Source organism: Octopus bimaculoides, chromosome 11 (assembly GCF_046866305.1).
Source record: "Octopus bimaculoides isolate indiv1 chromosome 11, ASM4686630v1, whole genome shotgun sequence".
Classification (NCBI taxonomy): domain Eukaryota; kingdom Metazoa; phylum Mollusca; class Cephalopoda; order Octopoda; family Octopodidae; genus Octopus; species Octopus bimaculoides.
In genome coordinates this window covers 63,673,158-63,692,613 of record NC_142938.1, presented here as the reverse complement: position 1 = coordinate 63,692,613, position 19,456 = coordinate 63,673,158, and the positions used below count along the sequence as shown (strand labels likewise).

General features: G+C 35.4%; 1 protein-coding gene across 1 annotated transcript in view; it reads left to right on the top strand.

Moving 5' to 3' along the window:
- LOC128249101 (uncharacterized) overlaps positions 1–13,109 on the top strand; it is a 120,260-nt gene extending 107,151 nt beyond the window's left edge. Inside the window, exons 5-7 of the mRNA XM_089360222.1 lie at positions 2,063–2,177; positions 6,764–7,138; positions 11,773–13,109. Of these exons, the coding sequence (XP_089216348.1) occupies positions 2,063–2,177; positions 6,764–7,138; positions 11,773–12,725 (1,443 nt within the window). The 3' untranslated portion in view covers positions 12,726–13,109. The remainder of the gene's footprint in view (positions 1–2,062; positions 2,178–6,763; positions 7,139–11,772) is intronic.
- Positions 13,110–19,456: the final 6,347 nt, after the last annotated feature.

The following is a 19,456-nucleotide window of genomic DNA, read 5'->3' as shown; positions in this document are numbered from 1 at the left end:
TGCTGTTTAGAGCTTAGAAGAACTTGTAGTATTGTAAGTGATGGATGGATGGTGGCAGTGGTGGTTTTATGTGTTGCTGTCAATATTAGGTCAACATTTATGGAAATGGTTGGCCCAGTATAAGCTGCCTCCTCTTTTTTGTCTGTCTTATTTTATTGTTTGTCTGCTTTTTCTTTTGACATTATCTCCTTGCTTTTTTCTTTCTTTCTTTGCTTCTTTCCACCTCTTTCACTCCCACTGCTTTTATTTTCTTCCTCTTTTCTCATTCATATATATAAAACTTAGATAAAGCTTAGATGTGTTTCAACCAAAGATTGGTCCAGGCCATGTCTAATTTAATAGCACCACCTGATAGGATTATCTAAATCCTTTTTACAGTCAAGTTTTGTCTATGGTCCATTCAAGTAATGAGTTGTATCCAGTACTGAGTTGTGGCTTATCTGGTATTCTTTGAAGAAAGCTGTCTAGACTCAGTTTAAAGCTGATAGGATCTGTTTTGGGACAATGTTAAACAGGGCAGGGCCTGTTGAGGAAAAGAAATTATGCCGCAATGTACCTATATGTTGTGATCCTATATGTATTTATCTATCTATCTATCTATCTATCTATCTATCTATCTATCTCTCCCTCTTTCTCTCCCTCCTCTCTCTCTCTCTCACTAACTCTTCGAAACACTGGTGTTTTAATGGTGGCAGCTGATGAAGGATATGTTCTCTATGTGGCCTGCTTGTTTTTTGTACCTTGTTTATCATTTTGTCTATGTTTTTTTTTTTGCAATGTCATGTACCCAGATATGTATCTATATGTACATACATGTACATATATATGCATATACTCATATATTGTAACATTTTATAGGCTTAAAGCTTAGAAGCAATCACCCTGCATTGACCAAGGTAAATAGTCTAATATTGGGGCATGTTGCCATCGATGGAAAAAACAGAAGGGTTTGCTGTACCCATGCATATGCCAAACCCTATTTTTTTCCGTGGAGGGCTTATATGCCCTGATATTTTCAATTATTTACCTTAGTCAATGCACACTGAATGCTTATAAGCTTTTAGCTTATAAAATATCAACATTTAAAGATTGTAAAATCTGGCACTGCTTACCAAATAATCACACATACACACATACACACACACATACATGTACACACACACACACACACACACACACACACACGTATGTGGAATATATGCATTTATACATACATACATGCATATATTATATATAGGTGCAGGAGTGGCTCTGTGGTAGGTAGTTTGCTTACCAACCACATGGTTCCGGGTTCAGTCCCACTGCATGGCACCTTCGGCAAGTGTCTTGTGAGTGGATTTGGTAGACGGAAACTGAAAGACTCAGCCGACAAAAACGAGTTGCAGCTGTATTACAAAGGTCCAGCCTTATCACATTCTGTTTCATGTGTCTGTGGAGTGCTCAGCCACTTGCAAGTTAATTTCATGAGCAGGCTGTTCCATTGGTCGAAATAACTGGAATGCTCATCATCGTAACCAATGGAGTGCCAGTTTGATGACTGGATGTCCTTCTTAATGCTGCCAATCACTTTACAGAGTGTATTTGGTGATATTTATGTGGCACCAGCAGCAGTGAGGTTACCAAGTAACTTGCAAGATGCACCTTCCCAACTGAAGAACTTGTATAGTATTGAGGGACGGTAAAAAGCTGTCTTGCATCAGAGAAGAAACAAAACTACCCCAGAATGGAGAGAGAAAGAGGAAAGAGAAGATGATAAAAATGTGATGAGTTGGTTGTTTGCCCAAGTTAAAGCAACATTTAAAAGTGCTTAAATTGGCCATAACCAGCCCAGTTATTCTACTGGTTTTGTGTTCAAGCCATCCAGATTCTGTCTTTCATTTGCATTCTACATTGTCATTCTGAAAATAAACAATCAAATCATTGAAATCTCAAAGCTTCTAGATGATGCAAGATTAACTCAAACCATGGATAAGCATTACATTTGACAGGATAATCAGAATGCCAAAGGGTTAAACTCCCTATCATGGCCCCTTTTTAATCCTGCTTTTTCTGATTATTTCAGGTGAGACCTTTCGATCCTCATCGTTCGGAAAGTGGCCGGTGTTTGTGTTACAAGTCAGCAGGACGTTGTATATCCTGTAAGCGCACCTTGAAAGACTTGACCATCAGTGAACTAGGTAAGACATCCTTGTTATTGTTGTTGTTTAGCCCTGGGTCAGTCCTGATTAACCAGTGGAGGCATGTGACCTGATGGTTAGGATGTTGGATGCATGATTTTAAAATTGCAGTTTTGATTGCTGGACCAGGTGATGTGTTGTGATCTTGAATAAAACATTTCATTTTATGTTGCTCCACTCCACTCAGCTGACAAGAATGAGTACTCCTGCTGCAACCCTCTAACAAAATCCAGAATCCAGACTCTTGGAACAAATATGAGACATTCCACTCTAATGATTTTGTTAGTTCGCCGTCTTCAAGGAAAATTCCAATGAAAATTGAAATAGCAATACTTTTGTTGATCACACATACCCTGTTACCACTCCAACTGAATCTACAACTGATGTTATGGTGATACAAGCTGTTTTGTTATAAAATATTTGTGTTTAAATTAGAACCTTCCATTATAATTTTACCTCAGGAATCAAAGTGGCTGGTTCCCACCACAAAGTTGCGGTGTTGTAGTTTGTGCTTCTCAATAGCCCTGAGAGCTATGCCAGGGAGGGCTTCTCATGTTGGTAGAATAAAGGTCAGACTAATATAGATAATCTCTTCCTAGAAGTAGAAATGGGTTTATGTAGAACCTAGACAGTGGACACTACCGTTCTCTTCTGATAAAGCATTCATTTCCATACACCATATACTGCCAAACTAGGATTGAAAGTCAACCGCGACAAATCAAAAATTATGCACGTTAATGAAGAAAACAGTGAACTAGAAACCGGTGAACTAGAGGATGTAGCTGAGTTTACGTATTTAGGTAGCAAGATAACGTTCTCAGGCGGCACCGATGAAGATATTAAGACGAGAATAAGTAAGGCAAGGACTGCTTTCCACCTGTTAAAAAAAGTATGGAGCGCAAGTGTAATTTCAATAAAGAACAAAATAAGAATTTTTAACACTAACGTAAAAGCGGTGTTATTGTATGGGGCTGAGACATAGAGAACAACAGTTAAGTCAAATAAGCAAATACAATCATTTATCAACAGATGCTTGCGTAGTATACTTAAAACCAGATGGCCCGAACACATAAGCAATATGGAGCTATGGCAAAGAACGAATCAAGTTTCGATTAGAGAGCAAATATTTAAGAAAAAGTGGAAGTGGATTGGTAGCACAATTAGAAAAGACACACCAAATGTAGCTAAAAGTTCTTTACAGTGGAATCCGGATGGATATAGAAAGAGGGGTAGGCCTAAGAACTCGTGGCGTAGATCAACACAAAAGGAACTAGAGAAAGGGGGACATTCATGGCAGAGTATAAGTACAGAAGCGAGAAATTATGCGACATGGAATTCATTTATAAGTGGCCTATACTCCGCGTTGGAGGGTTAAAGGCAAGAAAGAAAGAATATACTGACACAGACCCAATATGTCAAAGATTATGGCAACAAATGCATAAGTACTCCCAAAGTGTCATTTTTTGGAATCGTGCTGTAACATTCCATTAGCTTTGAGTCTTTCTCTAATGTGTACTGGAATAATTTCATAAAAAGAGCACAAGGCTGTGTGTCATCTTCCGATTAAAGATCCTGAAAAGCTTCATTTTCATTTCCTCGAAAAGGTAATTCGTTTGCACACAGAGAAAACGAACAATATCAACAATGGAACTGATATAATAATGGTTTTTACTCAACTGATCATTTTGCAAGATTGGAGACTCGGATGTTGTTGTGGATAAACGATGTTGGCGGGATGCAGAGTTTGCGTGCTTATTTAACCTTTGTTTTTTTTTTTCTTTTGCATGATGCCAATTAGAATATTCATTTTTAATAAAACATGTATCAGCTTGAGCAAAAGTATTGAAGTGCTGACAAGCAAAACAAAACAAGGCTTTCTGTGAAAGAGAATGCTCTAACCATAAACGACCAGTATACCAGCTTGACGAGAAGTCACGTATCTGATTTCCATAAATTTTTGGATCAAACTTTGCTAGAACTGGCTGCACTGGTTGGCAGTCGACCTGTCCTACATCATCCAATGAGGGTGTCAAAGACTTTGCAAGACCTCCCTTGAGCTGCGAAACTTCGTTTCCAATTCTCTTCTGTTTAGCATTATTAGATGAATCAGATTGGAAATTCAGCAATGATTGCTTCAGTTCTCTTTTTCGGTAGTGATTCATTATTTTTGGGCACTGATATTCGCAATAATTAATTCTAAGGTAGAATATCATAGTAAGAGTAATAATTTCTTAAAATTTATGTATTTTTAAATTAAACTTGTAAGAGATTTCAGTTCAAGCAATTTTTTTTTTTTTTCAATTTCTTCAAAGTTATGCTTTTTTAAGTTAAACACAAAATGATTTCAGTAGAAGATTTGTTCAAAGAGTAGGAAAATTTATTTAGTGAAAGTTCTCACCTGAAAAATCCTTTCTGAATGTATATTTTGGGAAATTTCAAAAGTTTTCTTTCCTTTTTCACGAATAATAATCCTCTCTGACTAGTAGAAATGAAATGACTTTTTAATGTCCGTCTCTGTTCAGATATATACATGTGTAGTGATGCGTTTACTACCATAAATCTCTAACTACAGCAACAATTCTTTACAGACTTTTCAACAGCAACAACGACAATCACCAGCACCACCGCCGATGTCGCCACAACAACAAATGACCCAGCGTTAGCCACTCTTTAATTCGACACACAGTTGATGGCCAGGTCAGCAACCAATTAACTATTGTCATCAGGTAAAATAGGATAATGGTTAAAATAGCAGACCCTGGTTTCAGCCATAGCTTAGCTTAAGAATATTATCTGAAGATGATTGAGGAGCAAACCAATGGAAATGTTGTATTTGCAAAACTTTGAATACAATGGAGAGATTAGTCTGAGAAAAAGAAATATATCAATGACATCATCATCATCATTTGACATCCGTTTAACATGCTAGCATGGGTTAGATGTTTCAACATGCTTTGGCATGATTTTTATGGCTGAATAGCCTTCCTAATGCCAATCAGTTTATGGAGTGTACTGGAATATATATTGCATACTAGTGGTATTCTAGTGGCATTAGTGGTGTCACCATGTAACTCGCAAAACAAGATTCCCCTCAAATGAGGTGGAGTGTAGTATTGTGGGAAGTGCTTTTATGCCAGTAGGGGTTAACATGTGACCAAGCAACGGGTGTCTTGCTGTAAAAGGGATACAGAGTTTATCACAGTTGGACAAGAGAAGATGGCGGTAAAGATGTGTCTGGGCATACCCTCAAATTACAGGAAGGTGAACATAAGAGAAGTGGTAGAGAGGACTGGGCAGGGTGAGTGGGTTGGTAAGTTGATAACAGTGTAGAAGGTGAGTGGCAGATGTAGGTAGAGATGTGGGCAGAAGGTATAATGAGATTTGAAACTATGTCTCCACATTATGGAGTTTAAGCCATGACATTGCCTAACCCTGTTCATATGAACGGCTTTGTTATTAGCCAATCAGCAGCCAGTTTTCAAATGATGAATCATTCTAGATCCTTCAAGAATGTTCTTGATATGTTGGTTGTAAATAGATGTTTGAGCATCAACTTCTAGTGCTTGCCAAACTGGTCTGCTTCACACACTCCTTTGTTTTTAACATAGTCATTTCCAATGTTTCCATGCTCAACCTGGATATCTGATAGATATGAACTGATGTGTACAGCTTCTAATGTTCAATCAAGCTCCAATACCAAGCCTTTGTATCCAGCTTAGCATGTACATTACAATCTATTTCTTACAGTTGCATCGACTTAATATGAAGATTGTTATAAATCTTGAACAAAGGCGCAGGAGTGGCTGTGTGGTAAGTAGCTTGCCTACCAGCCACATGGTTCTGGGTTGAGTCCCACTGCGTGACACCTTGGGCAACTGTCTTCTACTATAGCCTCGGGCCACCCAAAGCCTTGTGAGTGGATTTGGTAGACGGAAACTGAAAGAAGCCTATCGTATATATGTGTATATATATATATATATATATATATATATATATATATGTGTGTGTATGTGTGTGTGCATGCGTGTGTGTGTGTGTGTACGTATGTATGCTTGTGTGTATATGTATGTATATATATATATATATATATATATATATATATATATATATATATATATATATATATATATATATGTGTATGTATGTGTGTTTGTATGTCTGTTTGTCCCCCCACTATCGCTTGACAACCGATGCTGGTGTGTTTACGTCCCCGTAACTTAGCGGTTCGGCAAAAGAGTCCGATAGAATAAGTACTAGGCTTACAAAGAATAAGACCTGGGTCGATTTGTTCGACTAAAGGCGGTGCACCAGCATGGCCGCAGTCAAATGACTGAAACAAGTAAAAGAGAGTAAAAGAGTAACTGGAAATATGGCTTATGTGGCATAAATAAAATCATAATTGACATTGTCTCACACACACCATCAGCAGCAGCAACACGTATACAAAAGAACCAAGCAACCACCACAGCAACAAAGAGAATGCAGTAAGTGGTGAACGTAGGTGAAGTGGTCGGTCGTGATAACCAGGTAAATAATTTATACCAGAAAAAATTTAAAATACAGATTTTACTTTTTTATTCTTTCAGATGATTCTAAATGTAACAAGACAACTAACCAGAAACCTCCACCTTCCACAAATGAAACGATTTTATCTACAAGAAATTCATCTGTAATTTCTCCATCTGTAAAGAATTCATCAATTATAAAGAATCTAGTACCTGAAAAGAGCCCTACAACTACGGCAAGAATTACTAAAAACATTTCATCACAGACTCGAAGCAATCGTACAGGAACTAGAAAAGTGGTGTCCTCACATACTTCATCTTTGCAGCATTCCTCGACAACATCAAATACGAATGAAATAAAAGACAAAAATAAAACTGTTTTGTGGGCTGTTGTTGGCAGTTCAGTCGCTATACTTCTGGCTATCAGTTTCATCTGTTTTATGTGTTCAACAACAAGTAAGTTGATATTTTTACACCTGCTAATTCCATTGGATTGCTTCACAAGAACCGTGTGGGTTGTATAGATCTTCAAATTTAAATGATTTAGCCTTAGTTTATTGTAACATTGCACTTTAAAAAATCAATTGCACATATAGGAGCTAACTCAGACAAAGTATAAATATGTAAGTTAACAAAGGATTTATATGTGGTCACTTGACCTGCTAGAAAAAGTTGGCGGATTTCTTTTACATTGCATCTCATAGTTTTAAGTAACGAAGGCTGAAATGGGCAGTGACACACAAAAGGACAGGATGGTAATGGTTTGAAATGCTTTAATCATTAGTCTGCTCAATCAGAGTTTCATCATTCATGCACACACAAATATCAAAAGTGCCTTCTGCATGGTAGACTACATTAAATGTAGTTTACCACATATGACATGGCAAGCTGAATATAATTTCGATCAATAGACATACATATATATATCATCATCATCATCATCATCCTTTAATGACTGCCATATAGAACAGCTAAAGGGTCAAGAGAATTCTGTGATGTAGCTGTCCAAAATCTTCAAAAAGCCACCTTAGAGCTTCATGTGATATGGGGTTCAACCATTCAGGGTTGAAGATTTCTTTGGGCTTTTTCTAGTTTTAAACTCATTCTGAAGTGGGAGAAAAGGTGAATGGTGAGGCATCAAAGAAGATACCATTGTTTTATTGAGCCTTGACCACTTCTGATTGTCTAGACACCATTTTTTCCATTTATCAATGTGGAAGAAGACAAGTTTAGAAATTGTAGCCCTCCTATGGTCTCTAGCATTATGAAACTCACAGTGAATGGTTTAAACTGACACAAGATTGGCGAAGCGGCAGTTTTGCTCTGCTGTCATTTCTGCTTCTATAGTTTCATGGTTTCTAGACACAGTACACTTCACTATTCTATGATTCCTCTCTCAGAGCTTTACCCTCCATCAAAAATTATGCTTACCTGAGCTGGTTCCTTGATTTTGGAATGCTTGCATCATTTTTGAGACTGTAGCATTTAACCCTTTAGTATTTAAATCTGCCGTATGTGGCCCAAATATTCTCCCTGTTTTATGTTCAGACTGGCCAGATCCAGCTTCTGACACCTACCCTACAATGTCAATTTAAATACAGACAATAACATCATCAAAATCTCAAATCTATGAGAAAGTATATGATTAATTGAAAATAATATGAATGAAATCGTGATGGTACCTGTGCCCAGCGTCGCTTTTCTGGCACTTGTGCCTGCGGCATGTGTAAAGACTTTTGAGCGAGATCGTTGCCAGTGCTCCTGGACTGGCTCTTGTGCGGGTGGCACATAAAATACACCATTTTGAGCGTGGCCGTTGCCAGTACCGCCTGACTGGCCTTCGTGCGGGTGACACGTAAAAGCACCCACTACACTCTCTGAGTGGTTGGCGTTAGGAAGGGCATCCAGCTGTAGAAACTCTGCCAAATCAGATTGGAGGCTGGTGTAGCCATCCGGTTTCACCAGTCCTTAGTCAAATCGTCCAACCCATGCTAGCATGGAAAGTGGATGTTAAATGATGATGATGATGATGATGAACAAGCTTTACATTTGTCAGAGTAATCTGAATGCTTGAGAGTTCAACATCAAGCATTTCGGAAGTTTTAATTAGTGAATCTCCAGCCATCTGCATTCCAACCCTTTGTCTTCTTTGGAAATCAGACAGGTCTTGAATTTTAACTTATTTAGATATAAATATCTGCCAAGAAATAAAACCAGAGGCAATATCAGGAAGTATAAGACATACATAATGCAATGCATAGGAACACACACACGCGCACACACACACACACACACACACACACATATATATACAGACTAGAACAGTTTTGAATTTGTCATATTGCCAGTAGGAAAAAATAGTTACATATAAAGTGATGTTGCCATTATTTTTTCAACATCTGTATTATGTATATAGATATGTGTGTGTGTGTGTTATGCGCGTTTGTATATATATATATATATATGTGTGGGTGACACGTAAAAGCACCCACTACACTCTCTGAGTGGTTGGCGTTAGGAAGGGCATCCAGCTGTAGAAACTCTGCCAAATTAGACTGGAGCCTGGTGTTGCCATCCGGTTTCACCAGTCCTCAGTCAAATCGTCCAACCCATGCTAGCATGGAAAGCGGACGTTAAACGATGATGATGATGATGATGATGATGATGATGATGATGATGATATAGATAGATAGATAGATATAGATATTTTGCTCTGTGCCTTTGTCTTCAAAATGTCCTTCACTTCCAGTACAAAATGAAAGAAGCAATTTGGCATATATCAAACAACACTGAATGAAGCCAGTTATATCAACATGCTGCAAATGTAAATAAAAGCAGAAAGTCCTCCATAACAGATCTTGGTTCCACAAGTTGCCATTTAGTCATCTGTTCATATTGACATAACATTTACATAGTAGTTGTTGTTTTGGTAGTTTCACATATGTTGTCATAAATTGTAATAGTTCTCTCTGTGGGGAATCTCTGATTGTCTCGTAGATATTACAGTATTTATTGATTGTAAATGTGACAGTAAAATATGATATGACCAACTTAAGTTTCGAAATAAGGCTAAATAAATGGGTGAGACTAAGATATTTGATTATGGTGTTATACGTCACTTTAATTGACTGTTTCAGAATTTTTTGTTTTCACTGTTTCATGAACAGACATTGTTTTGTTTTGTTCTTGTGTTGCATCATGTAAATTCATTTTTCTTTTATTCATTTTTTTTCTATTTGTTTAAATTTTTTTCATTTAATATGCGACATGGAATCTATTTCACTTTGTATTGGAGATCAAAGTAATTTTGAAAATGAATTTATTGAGATTATGACGTACACACACACGCACACACACACACACACACACACGTATGTATATATGTATATATAAGAGAGTATTGTAGTTCACTTGAAGCATTGTGTATTGTTTGTAAAGAATAAAAAGTTTAAAAAGGTATAACAATGCGCTATAGAACAAAAAATCAGACTGAAACCTGGTGCAGCCCTCTGGCTCACCAGTTCCAGTCAAACTGTCTAACCCATGCCAGCATGGAAAGCGGAAAATAAATGATGATGATGATGATGATGGTAGTGACTGGGGACAACATGTGATGGTGCATTCCGTCTGAAACACCAAACACGAACTTTATACCTCAACAGTAAATGATGACTACGACTACAATGTCCATGCTATCCAATGCTCTCGCTCTCACAGTGGGTCATTTGATCCATTTCAGCACCAGCTGCGGTCAATCATCAGATGTGGTCAGCATTTGTGAGGGATGCGGTGGCCTCATTGGTCAAAAAACTGGTACTCCATCCATTACGATGATGAGGGTTCCAGTTGATCCGATCAGCAGAACAGCTTGCTTGTGAAATTAACATGCAAGTGGCTGCGCACTCCACAGGCACATGTACCCTTAATGTAGTTCTCTAGGAACTTCGGTGTGACACAGAATGTGACAAAGCTGACCCTTTGAATTACAGGTACTACTCATTTTTGCTAGCTGAGTGGACTGGAGTAACATGAAATAAAGTGTCTTGCTCAAGGTCACAATGCGTCACCAGGAATTGAACTCATGACCTTACAATCGTGAACCCTAACAATTAAGTCACACACATACACACACACACACACACACACACAAATAGATAGATAGATTGATAGAGAGAGATGTTATTATGTATACATACTTACAAATATATATGTATGTATATGTATGTATATATATATCATCATCATCATCATCGTCGTTTAACGTCCGCTTTCCATGCTAGCATGGGTTGGACGATTTGACTGAGGACTGGTGAAACCGGATGGCAACACCAGGCTCCAATCTAATTTGGCAGAGTTTCTACAGCTGGATGCCCTTCCTAACGCCAACCACTCAGAGAGTGTAGTGGGTGCTTTTACGTGTCACTATATATATATATATATATATATATACACACAAATATAAATAGATAGATACATGTCATGTATATATACGTACAGATATATATGTATGTGCATATATATATATATATATATATATATATATATATATATATATATATATACGTGTGTGTGTGTATGTATCAGTCTGTCGACCACACTATCACATGTTATACATCGCTGGTCACAATGCGTTTCACCTCGTTTTTGCCTTAGAATGATGCTATCCCTCTGGCTAGGGAGGTTGGTCAACATTTCTTTCCCCTAAATGGAACACTGGTCTGTGACAGGATTACTCATTTATATTTGTATTTATTGAAGCAACATGAAAATGAAGTGTTTTGCTCAAGAACACATTCTGCCACCCAGTCTGGGAACCAAACCCATGATCTTGCACTCATGAGAACCACCCCTTAACCACTATGCACCTTCACATATTTGTATGTATATATATGTATATATGTGTGTGTGTATATAGGTATACACAGAGGCATGCATGCCTGTGTACAAACAAAGATTTATGTCTCTGATGAAACATTTCAGGAAATTCAATGATTTAAAAAAAAATTTTTTTAATTTTTTGTAGGAATTGTTTTTTGTTTGTTTATATGTTCTTTCTCCTTTAATTCATTATTTATTTATTTTTGTTTCAGGAGAAAACTTAACTGACAAGAAAATTTTGTTCCTATATTCTCACGACCATCAGCATCATCTCGACGTCGGTAAAGCCATGGCAGCATACCTGCAACACTACAAGTGCCATGTTCTTTATCCACCATTATTTGCTGAGGAAGAGATAAAGCAATGGTTACACAAGACAGTTGCTGATTGTGATTTTGTCTTACTGTTACATTCGGAATGCATTAAGCGCCAGAGTGAACCATGGGCTAATGGTTTAGAATATCCACAGTTACGAGACAACCGAAATGAAAATGTCCTAATGTCAATTCTTACTATGATTAGAGAATGTCCTCTCTTGCAGTTATATCATTCAAAATACATCTCGTGCCGCTTGGAACACATGTCCGAGAGTTATGTTCTCACTGAATTTCCTTCGGTTCAAAATTTCGTTCTGACCAGAGACCTGAAGAAGTTGGTTTACTATATCCATCATATTTCACCTAACAGTGTTCTCAAATCATTAACATTGAGATCTTCTGATAGTTCGAATTCAGCAATGGCACTACAGCAAGCAGCTCAAAAAGCTGCTGAATTTGAAAAAAACAAAATGTGGTTTACTCAAAAGTACAGTTACTTGGTACCACGTTGTGGCGTATTAAACGACAAATGTGATTGCCGTTCTGCATTAAATGAAGAATTCGACGGCACTGTTGATATTCCGAAATTACCACTAAACACCTTTCACGATGTGAATTTCGATGATTCCATGTCCAAACGATGCTATTATTTCAACGATATACGCTCCTTTTCGGAAATGTCACAAGTCAGTTCTGAACTAGCAATGCTAAATGATCGCAATGACCAGCAATATAAAAACAGATACAGCCTCCTGCCTTCATTGTCTGAAGGTGTCACAGACTGTGTGAGCAACTGGACAGATATAACATATGCCTCTAGTCGTGGTTCAAATCCAGTGTGTGTTTGAAAGAAACAAGACACAGGGTAGGTGGGTTCATATCTGTGTGTGTGTGTATATATATATATATATATATATATATATATATATATATATATGTGTATATGTATATGAGGATCCCCATCTTTCCTTGATTTCAATCTAAGGGATTGCTTTTTTTTTTAATGGACACATATACAGAGGGAGTGATATATATATATATATAGTGTATTGTTCCATGATGGTAAGATCAACAAAAAAAGTACTCCATGTTGTGAGAGATAAATATTATTTAATAAATACAATATATGTTTTTATGTGTTACTATTAGTTTCATGTGCTGAGAACATGCCAAGCATTGTTTTATAACACATTTGGTATAGCACATAAGAACATATATTGTGTTTATTAAATAATATTATATATATATATATATATATATATATATATATATATATATATAATTATACATTGTGTGTATGTTTATATATATATATATATATATATTATATATATATGCATACACACTCACACACACACACTCACATATATGTGTATGTATATATATATATATATGATTTAAATTTGAGGGCTTGTTATTTTAACGAACCAATGTATAGAAGGGGTGATATATATATATATATATATATATATATATATATATATATATATATATATATATATATGTATATGTATGTGTGTGTATATATATATATATATATATATATATATATTTATATACATGTATATATGTATATATATAAATATGTATGTATGTGTGTGTATATATATATATATATATATATACAGGATTCGCCAAAAGTCACCTGACAGTAAATCAAAACCATTTAATTGCAAGATTTATTTATGTTTAACAACTGAATGAATTTAATAAAAGCATCTTAAATATGAAACATCATGAAAATTGTTCTAACTGAAGTCCTTGGGTGACACATTTTTCCATTCGAGTCAATACAGAATTACAGATAGTACAATAACGTACCTTTTTTTGCATTAATAAGTTGGAATTTTGTTTCTATGGCAGCTTGCAACCTAACTAGGGTCCTTTGTATTTCTGTTAAAAACTCAATCTTTCATCATTCCCCAGATACTAAAGTCTGTTGGTGTGAGGTCACATGAACATGGAGCCCACTCAATAGATCCTCTACATCCAGTCCAACCTTCTGCCAAACTGTCTAACAGATCACATACCCTTTTTGGTGTAATGGGGATGCGCACCATCTTGCATGAACAGCAAAGTATTAAAGTCCGGCTTTTCTCGCAGCTATGGAAAGACATACTCATTCAGCATTTCTAAATAGTTATCGCCAGTGACAGTTTCATAAAGAAAATAGAGCCTAATAACCCATCAGGACTGAGAGCTCCCCAAACAGTGACACCAGGCTGATTCAGTTGTTGTTCGTAAGTCAAATGTGGGTTTTCAGTAGCGTAAATCACACAATTGTGACAGTTAATCATGGTGTTTAATTTGAATGATGCTTCGTCAGACCACATTATCTTATTGGATGGCTGAGGATCATTGTCAAATTGGCTAATGAAGGGTTGACACCTTTGTAGTTTTCTATCTGCAGCGTCCTCCACAAGACCATGAATTAACTTAGGGTATTATAGTTTATAGCCATTTTCTTGCAAAATTCTCCAAAGAGATGATCTTGAAATATCAAGTTCGGTACTTTGTCGAAAAGTACTCTGTTCTGGACTTTGTGTGATGAGCCATAGCCGCAGAATCTGCCATTTTTCAGGTTCTAACACTACATGGCCACAGTTCTATTTTTACGAACTCAATCTCGTAGATGATAAATAATATTTCTATGTGGAGGATTTATTTCATCACCATACTCGTTTATCCATTCTTCACGAACTCTTTGTGCATTATCACACTTGTAGTATTTTTCAGTAACAAATATTCTCTGTTGCAGAGTCAGTTTGTTCGTGCTTATGGGCTTAAAAAAAAACCTGCAATTAAAACCCAAAATTATTTTATATGAGACTTCGCTAATAAACAGACAAATGCTGAAAAATAATGATGATTTTTTAACTCACAGCATTCAATTATTAAACATTCATAATTAGAATGAATAAATAAAATTGAATTTTAAGTATTTATGGAATTTTGATTTACTGTGAGGTGAATTTTGGACAACCCTGTCTATAAATATATATACACATATATATGTATGTATGTATGTATATATAATTATATGTATGTGTATATATATATGTATGTATATATATATATATATATATATATATATATATATATATATATATATATATATATATATATATATATATGTATGTATGTATGTACATATGTATATATGATTCCCCTTGGTTCCAATCCTGAGGGCTTGTTGTTTGACTGCTAGAATTAATTCCTGCCAAAAAAAAAAAGATATTTCTGGTACTATTAAATCATGAATGTTAATTTTTTTTTCCCCCCCATCTTGCATTTCCATCCACATGTCATATCATTCCATCTTGTTATCTTATCATCATGCCAAGTTGTTATTATTCATTTTTCATAGCTTTCACCCTTTTTACATTCATCGTTCATACACATACCGCATGCCAGACGCAGCTCAACCCAAATCTTTGTTGTCTTTTACAAGTGAACGAACATCCTTGTTACTCATACATTTACTCGCTAATGGTAGAGTTTTGTTGCCTTAAATGTGTGGTTCCCAAACGACGGTTTGCTGTACTACAACTGGTGTACCCTGAGACATAACTTGGTATACCACAGAAATATTGAAATTGAAATTCTATTTAAACAAATATGACATATATATATATTTATATATATATATATATATATATATATATATATATATATATGAATTGAAATAATAAGGATAAAAAGTCTTGATAACTATATTTCATTTTGGATATGTACTTGCCTGAGAAATAGTTTGATTTTAAACTCTGTTTTGAAACTAAGGCAATTGCAGCATGAAAGACATACATTGGCCACTCAGAAACACTAAAAGACTGTTAACTTCTCTTTAAACATTTACTATTTGGTCTCAGAACTTTCATCACACCAACTGTGACCTGGTCACTGAAACTGATTTTGATTGGTTAATCTGTGTCATCCATGCTCTAATTGTATATTATATATATCATTTATTGCAAAAAGAAAAAAAAAAACAAACAACAAAAATAAAAAAGACATTTGAAAATGTTTTTATTTTTCTCTAGAGTTTAAATTATTTATATTTCTAGGTTAAAATGTAAAAGTACTTTTTTTTTCTTTTCATTTTTAATATTAATTCATTTATTTCGTTTTATTTTAACCAATGCCCAAAGAGTGCGCCAACGTATTTTTATTTGCTCAAAATTGTGCCGTGAGCAAAAACAAAAAAAAAAAACAGTTTGAGAACTACTACAACAACATTCAACAATACAACAACAACAACAACACACAACACACAACAAGGAAACAAATTTTACTCTGAGAATTCAGCATCTTTCCTATTTGAACTCGTATTTACGAACACTCACGTTCACACTTGCACTCTCATTCACACTCAGTATAGCCACACTCTGCTTGTAATCAATATCTTACTTTCAATATTATTATTATTATTATTATTATTATTATTATTATTATTATCATTATTATTATTATTGTTGTTGTTGTTGTTGTTGTTATTATGAAGGCAGTGAGCTGGCAGAATCTTTAGCACATGGGGTGAAATGCTTGGCAGTATTTCGCTCATCGCTGCATTCTGAGTTCAAATTCCACCGAGGTCAATTTTGCTTTTCATCCTTTCGGGGTCGATAAATTAAGTACCAGTTGAGTACTGGGGTCAATGTGATTGACTGTCCCCCTCCCCACAAAATCTAGGCCGTGTGCCTATAGTAGAAAGGATTATTATTATTATCATTATTATTATTATTATTATTATTATTATTATTATTATTATTATTATTATTATTACCAAGAGCAGAAGGCTGGCAGCATTGTTAGCATGCTGGGTGAAATGTTTAGCAGTATTTCATCTGCCACTACATTCTGAGTTCAAATTCCACTGAAGTCAGCTTTGCCTTTCATCTTTTTGGTGTCGATAAATTAAGTACCAGTTGCATACTGAGGTCAATCTAATTGACTCGGCCTTGTGCCTATAGATGAAAGGATTATTGTTATTATTACCTCCGCCTTAGAAAAGGCAGAGGTATTGTTTGTAGTTGCATTTGTTTGTTCATGGACAAGATATCTCAGGAACTGCTGGATGGATTCAGATGAAACTTTCAGGGATGTTTGGCCTCGTAACTGGTACAAACTGATTAGATTTTGGGATCGATCCAATACTGGACCAGTTTTTTTTACTTTATCACCTTGCAATAATAATAATAATGATAATAATAATAATAGTAATAATGGTTTCAAATTTTTGGCACAAGGCCAGTAATCTTGGGGGAGGGGTTAGTCAGTTACATCCCCCCCCCCCAAGAATGAAGGCAAGGTTGACCGTGGAATTTGAACATAAAGACAGACAAAATATTGCTAATCATTTGACCCATGTGCTAATCATTCTGCCAGCTCACTGCCTTACAGCAACAACAACAACAACAACAATAATAGTAATAACAATTTATTTTATTATTTTTTCTTTTCTTTTTCTTTCTTTCTTCCACTTTTTTTTTCTATCACATGACTTTGTAAATGAGCAATCTGGTGTTCATTTTAATGGGCCTACCAATGTATACAGTGAATTTCTTTGCACTAGGTGTCGGGAAGACACTCGGAGAAATGGAAACAAAACTGAAAGAAGAGGATAATAATAATGATAATAATAATAATATCAATTTGTTTTGCAAGATTCCTGATGTGAAATCGTGTGTTGAAACTGATGTTGTTGTATTTTGGGATAGTCATTTTATTTATTTTTTTATTTTATTTATTTATTTTTTGCCAAATAAATACATGCACTGGTCTTTGTTTTTATTTGGTAAAAATTATAATAATAAAAATAATCATAATAATAAATAAGATAACCATCCCGAAATACAACAGCAATAATAATAATAGTAATTATAATAACAATGATATTCTTCATAAATATCAAAATATATTAAAAGAGGCAAAGTACTAATCAGACGTCTGTGCTTTGAAAAAAGATGGTGACGATTGGAAATACATAAGAAAAAAAAATGTAAGAAAAATAAAAATGAGAAAGAATGTAAAGGAATCTGCTCCCCCACCACCACCACTTCTCTCTACGCATAATAATTACTTATCATACTCACTCCCACCCCAGGGTGGGGGAGCAATGTCTGTTTTATTCTGTGTCGATACTTATAACATGTCTGGCCACTGATGGATCACTTTGATAAAAAAACGTTTGGAACAAAATTATTTTTGTAAATATCTTCAGTGTGACTGGGTATGTATTTGTGTATGTATGTGTTTGACCATATATATATATAGATATACATACATATATAGATATACATATATATATATATATATATATATATATATATATATATATATATATATATATTTCGTTTTGGGATTTGGTTTGCAAGATTTTTTATGTGATTTCGTGTGTTGAAGCATATTCTGTTGTGTTTGGGGAGAGTCATTTTCTTATTGTGCCTTGAAATTTAACACACTCACCGGTAAAATTTCCACTTATTTCTTATTTTTATTTTCCTAAAATTTTGTTGAGTCAAGACTATTGATAAGGTTGCAAAACGCAACGAAAATTTTAGGAAAATAAGAATAAGAAATAAGTGGAAATTTTAATGGTGAGTGTGTTAAATTTCAAGGCACAACAAGAAAATGACTCTCCCCAGACACAACAGTATATATATATGAGTGTGTTTATATGTATGCAGATGTGTAATTTTGTGTGCATGTGTGGGCAAGAGAGGTTGTTTTTCTTTTTTCATTTTGGGAATGAATTTTTGTTTTCTGTATATATTGTTTTTTGATTAGGAAAGGCATTAGGAATAGCATCCAGCTGTAGAAATCATACCAAAGTTGGCAATAGAGCTCGACTCAACCCTTGCTGCTTACCGAAGAATCTTGTCCAAACTGTCGAAAGCATGCCAGAATGGGAAAATGGATATTAAATGACTGTGGTAGTGGTGGTGGTGACATGATGATGACGACGATGATGATGATAATGAGGTTGAGGATGGTGATGGTGGTGGTAGTGGTGATCATGATGATGGTATGTGTGTGTGTGTGTATTTTTCTTCTATTGAATTCATCCATTTTCTGTTATTCTTTTACTTGTTTCAGTCATTTGACTGCGGCCATGCTGGAGCACCACCTTTAGTTGACCAAATCAACCCGAGGACTTATTCTTTGTGAGCCTAGTACTTATTCTATCAGTCTCCTTTGCCGAACCACTAAGTTACGGGGACATAAACACACCAACATCAGTGTAAGGGGATGGTGATGGGACAAACACAGACACACAAATACATGCACACACACACACACACATATATATATATATATATATATATATATATATATATATATACACACACACACATACAATTGGCTTCTTTTAGTTTCCATCTACCAAATCCACTCACAAGGCTTTGGTCAGCCCAATGCTATAGTAGAAGACACTTGCCCAAGATGACGCGCATTGGGACTGAACTCAGAACCATGTGGTCAGGAAGCAAGCTTCTTACCACACAGCCACTTTTGCACCTATGGAAGGGGGGGAAAAAATTGGTGATGATGGTGATAGTAACGCTCAGAGATGTAGCTT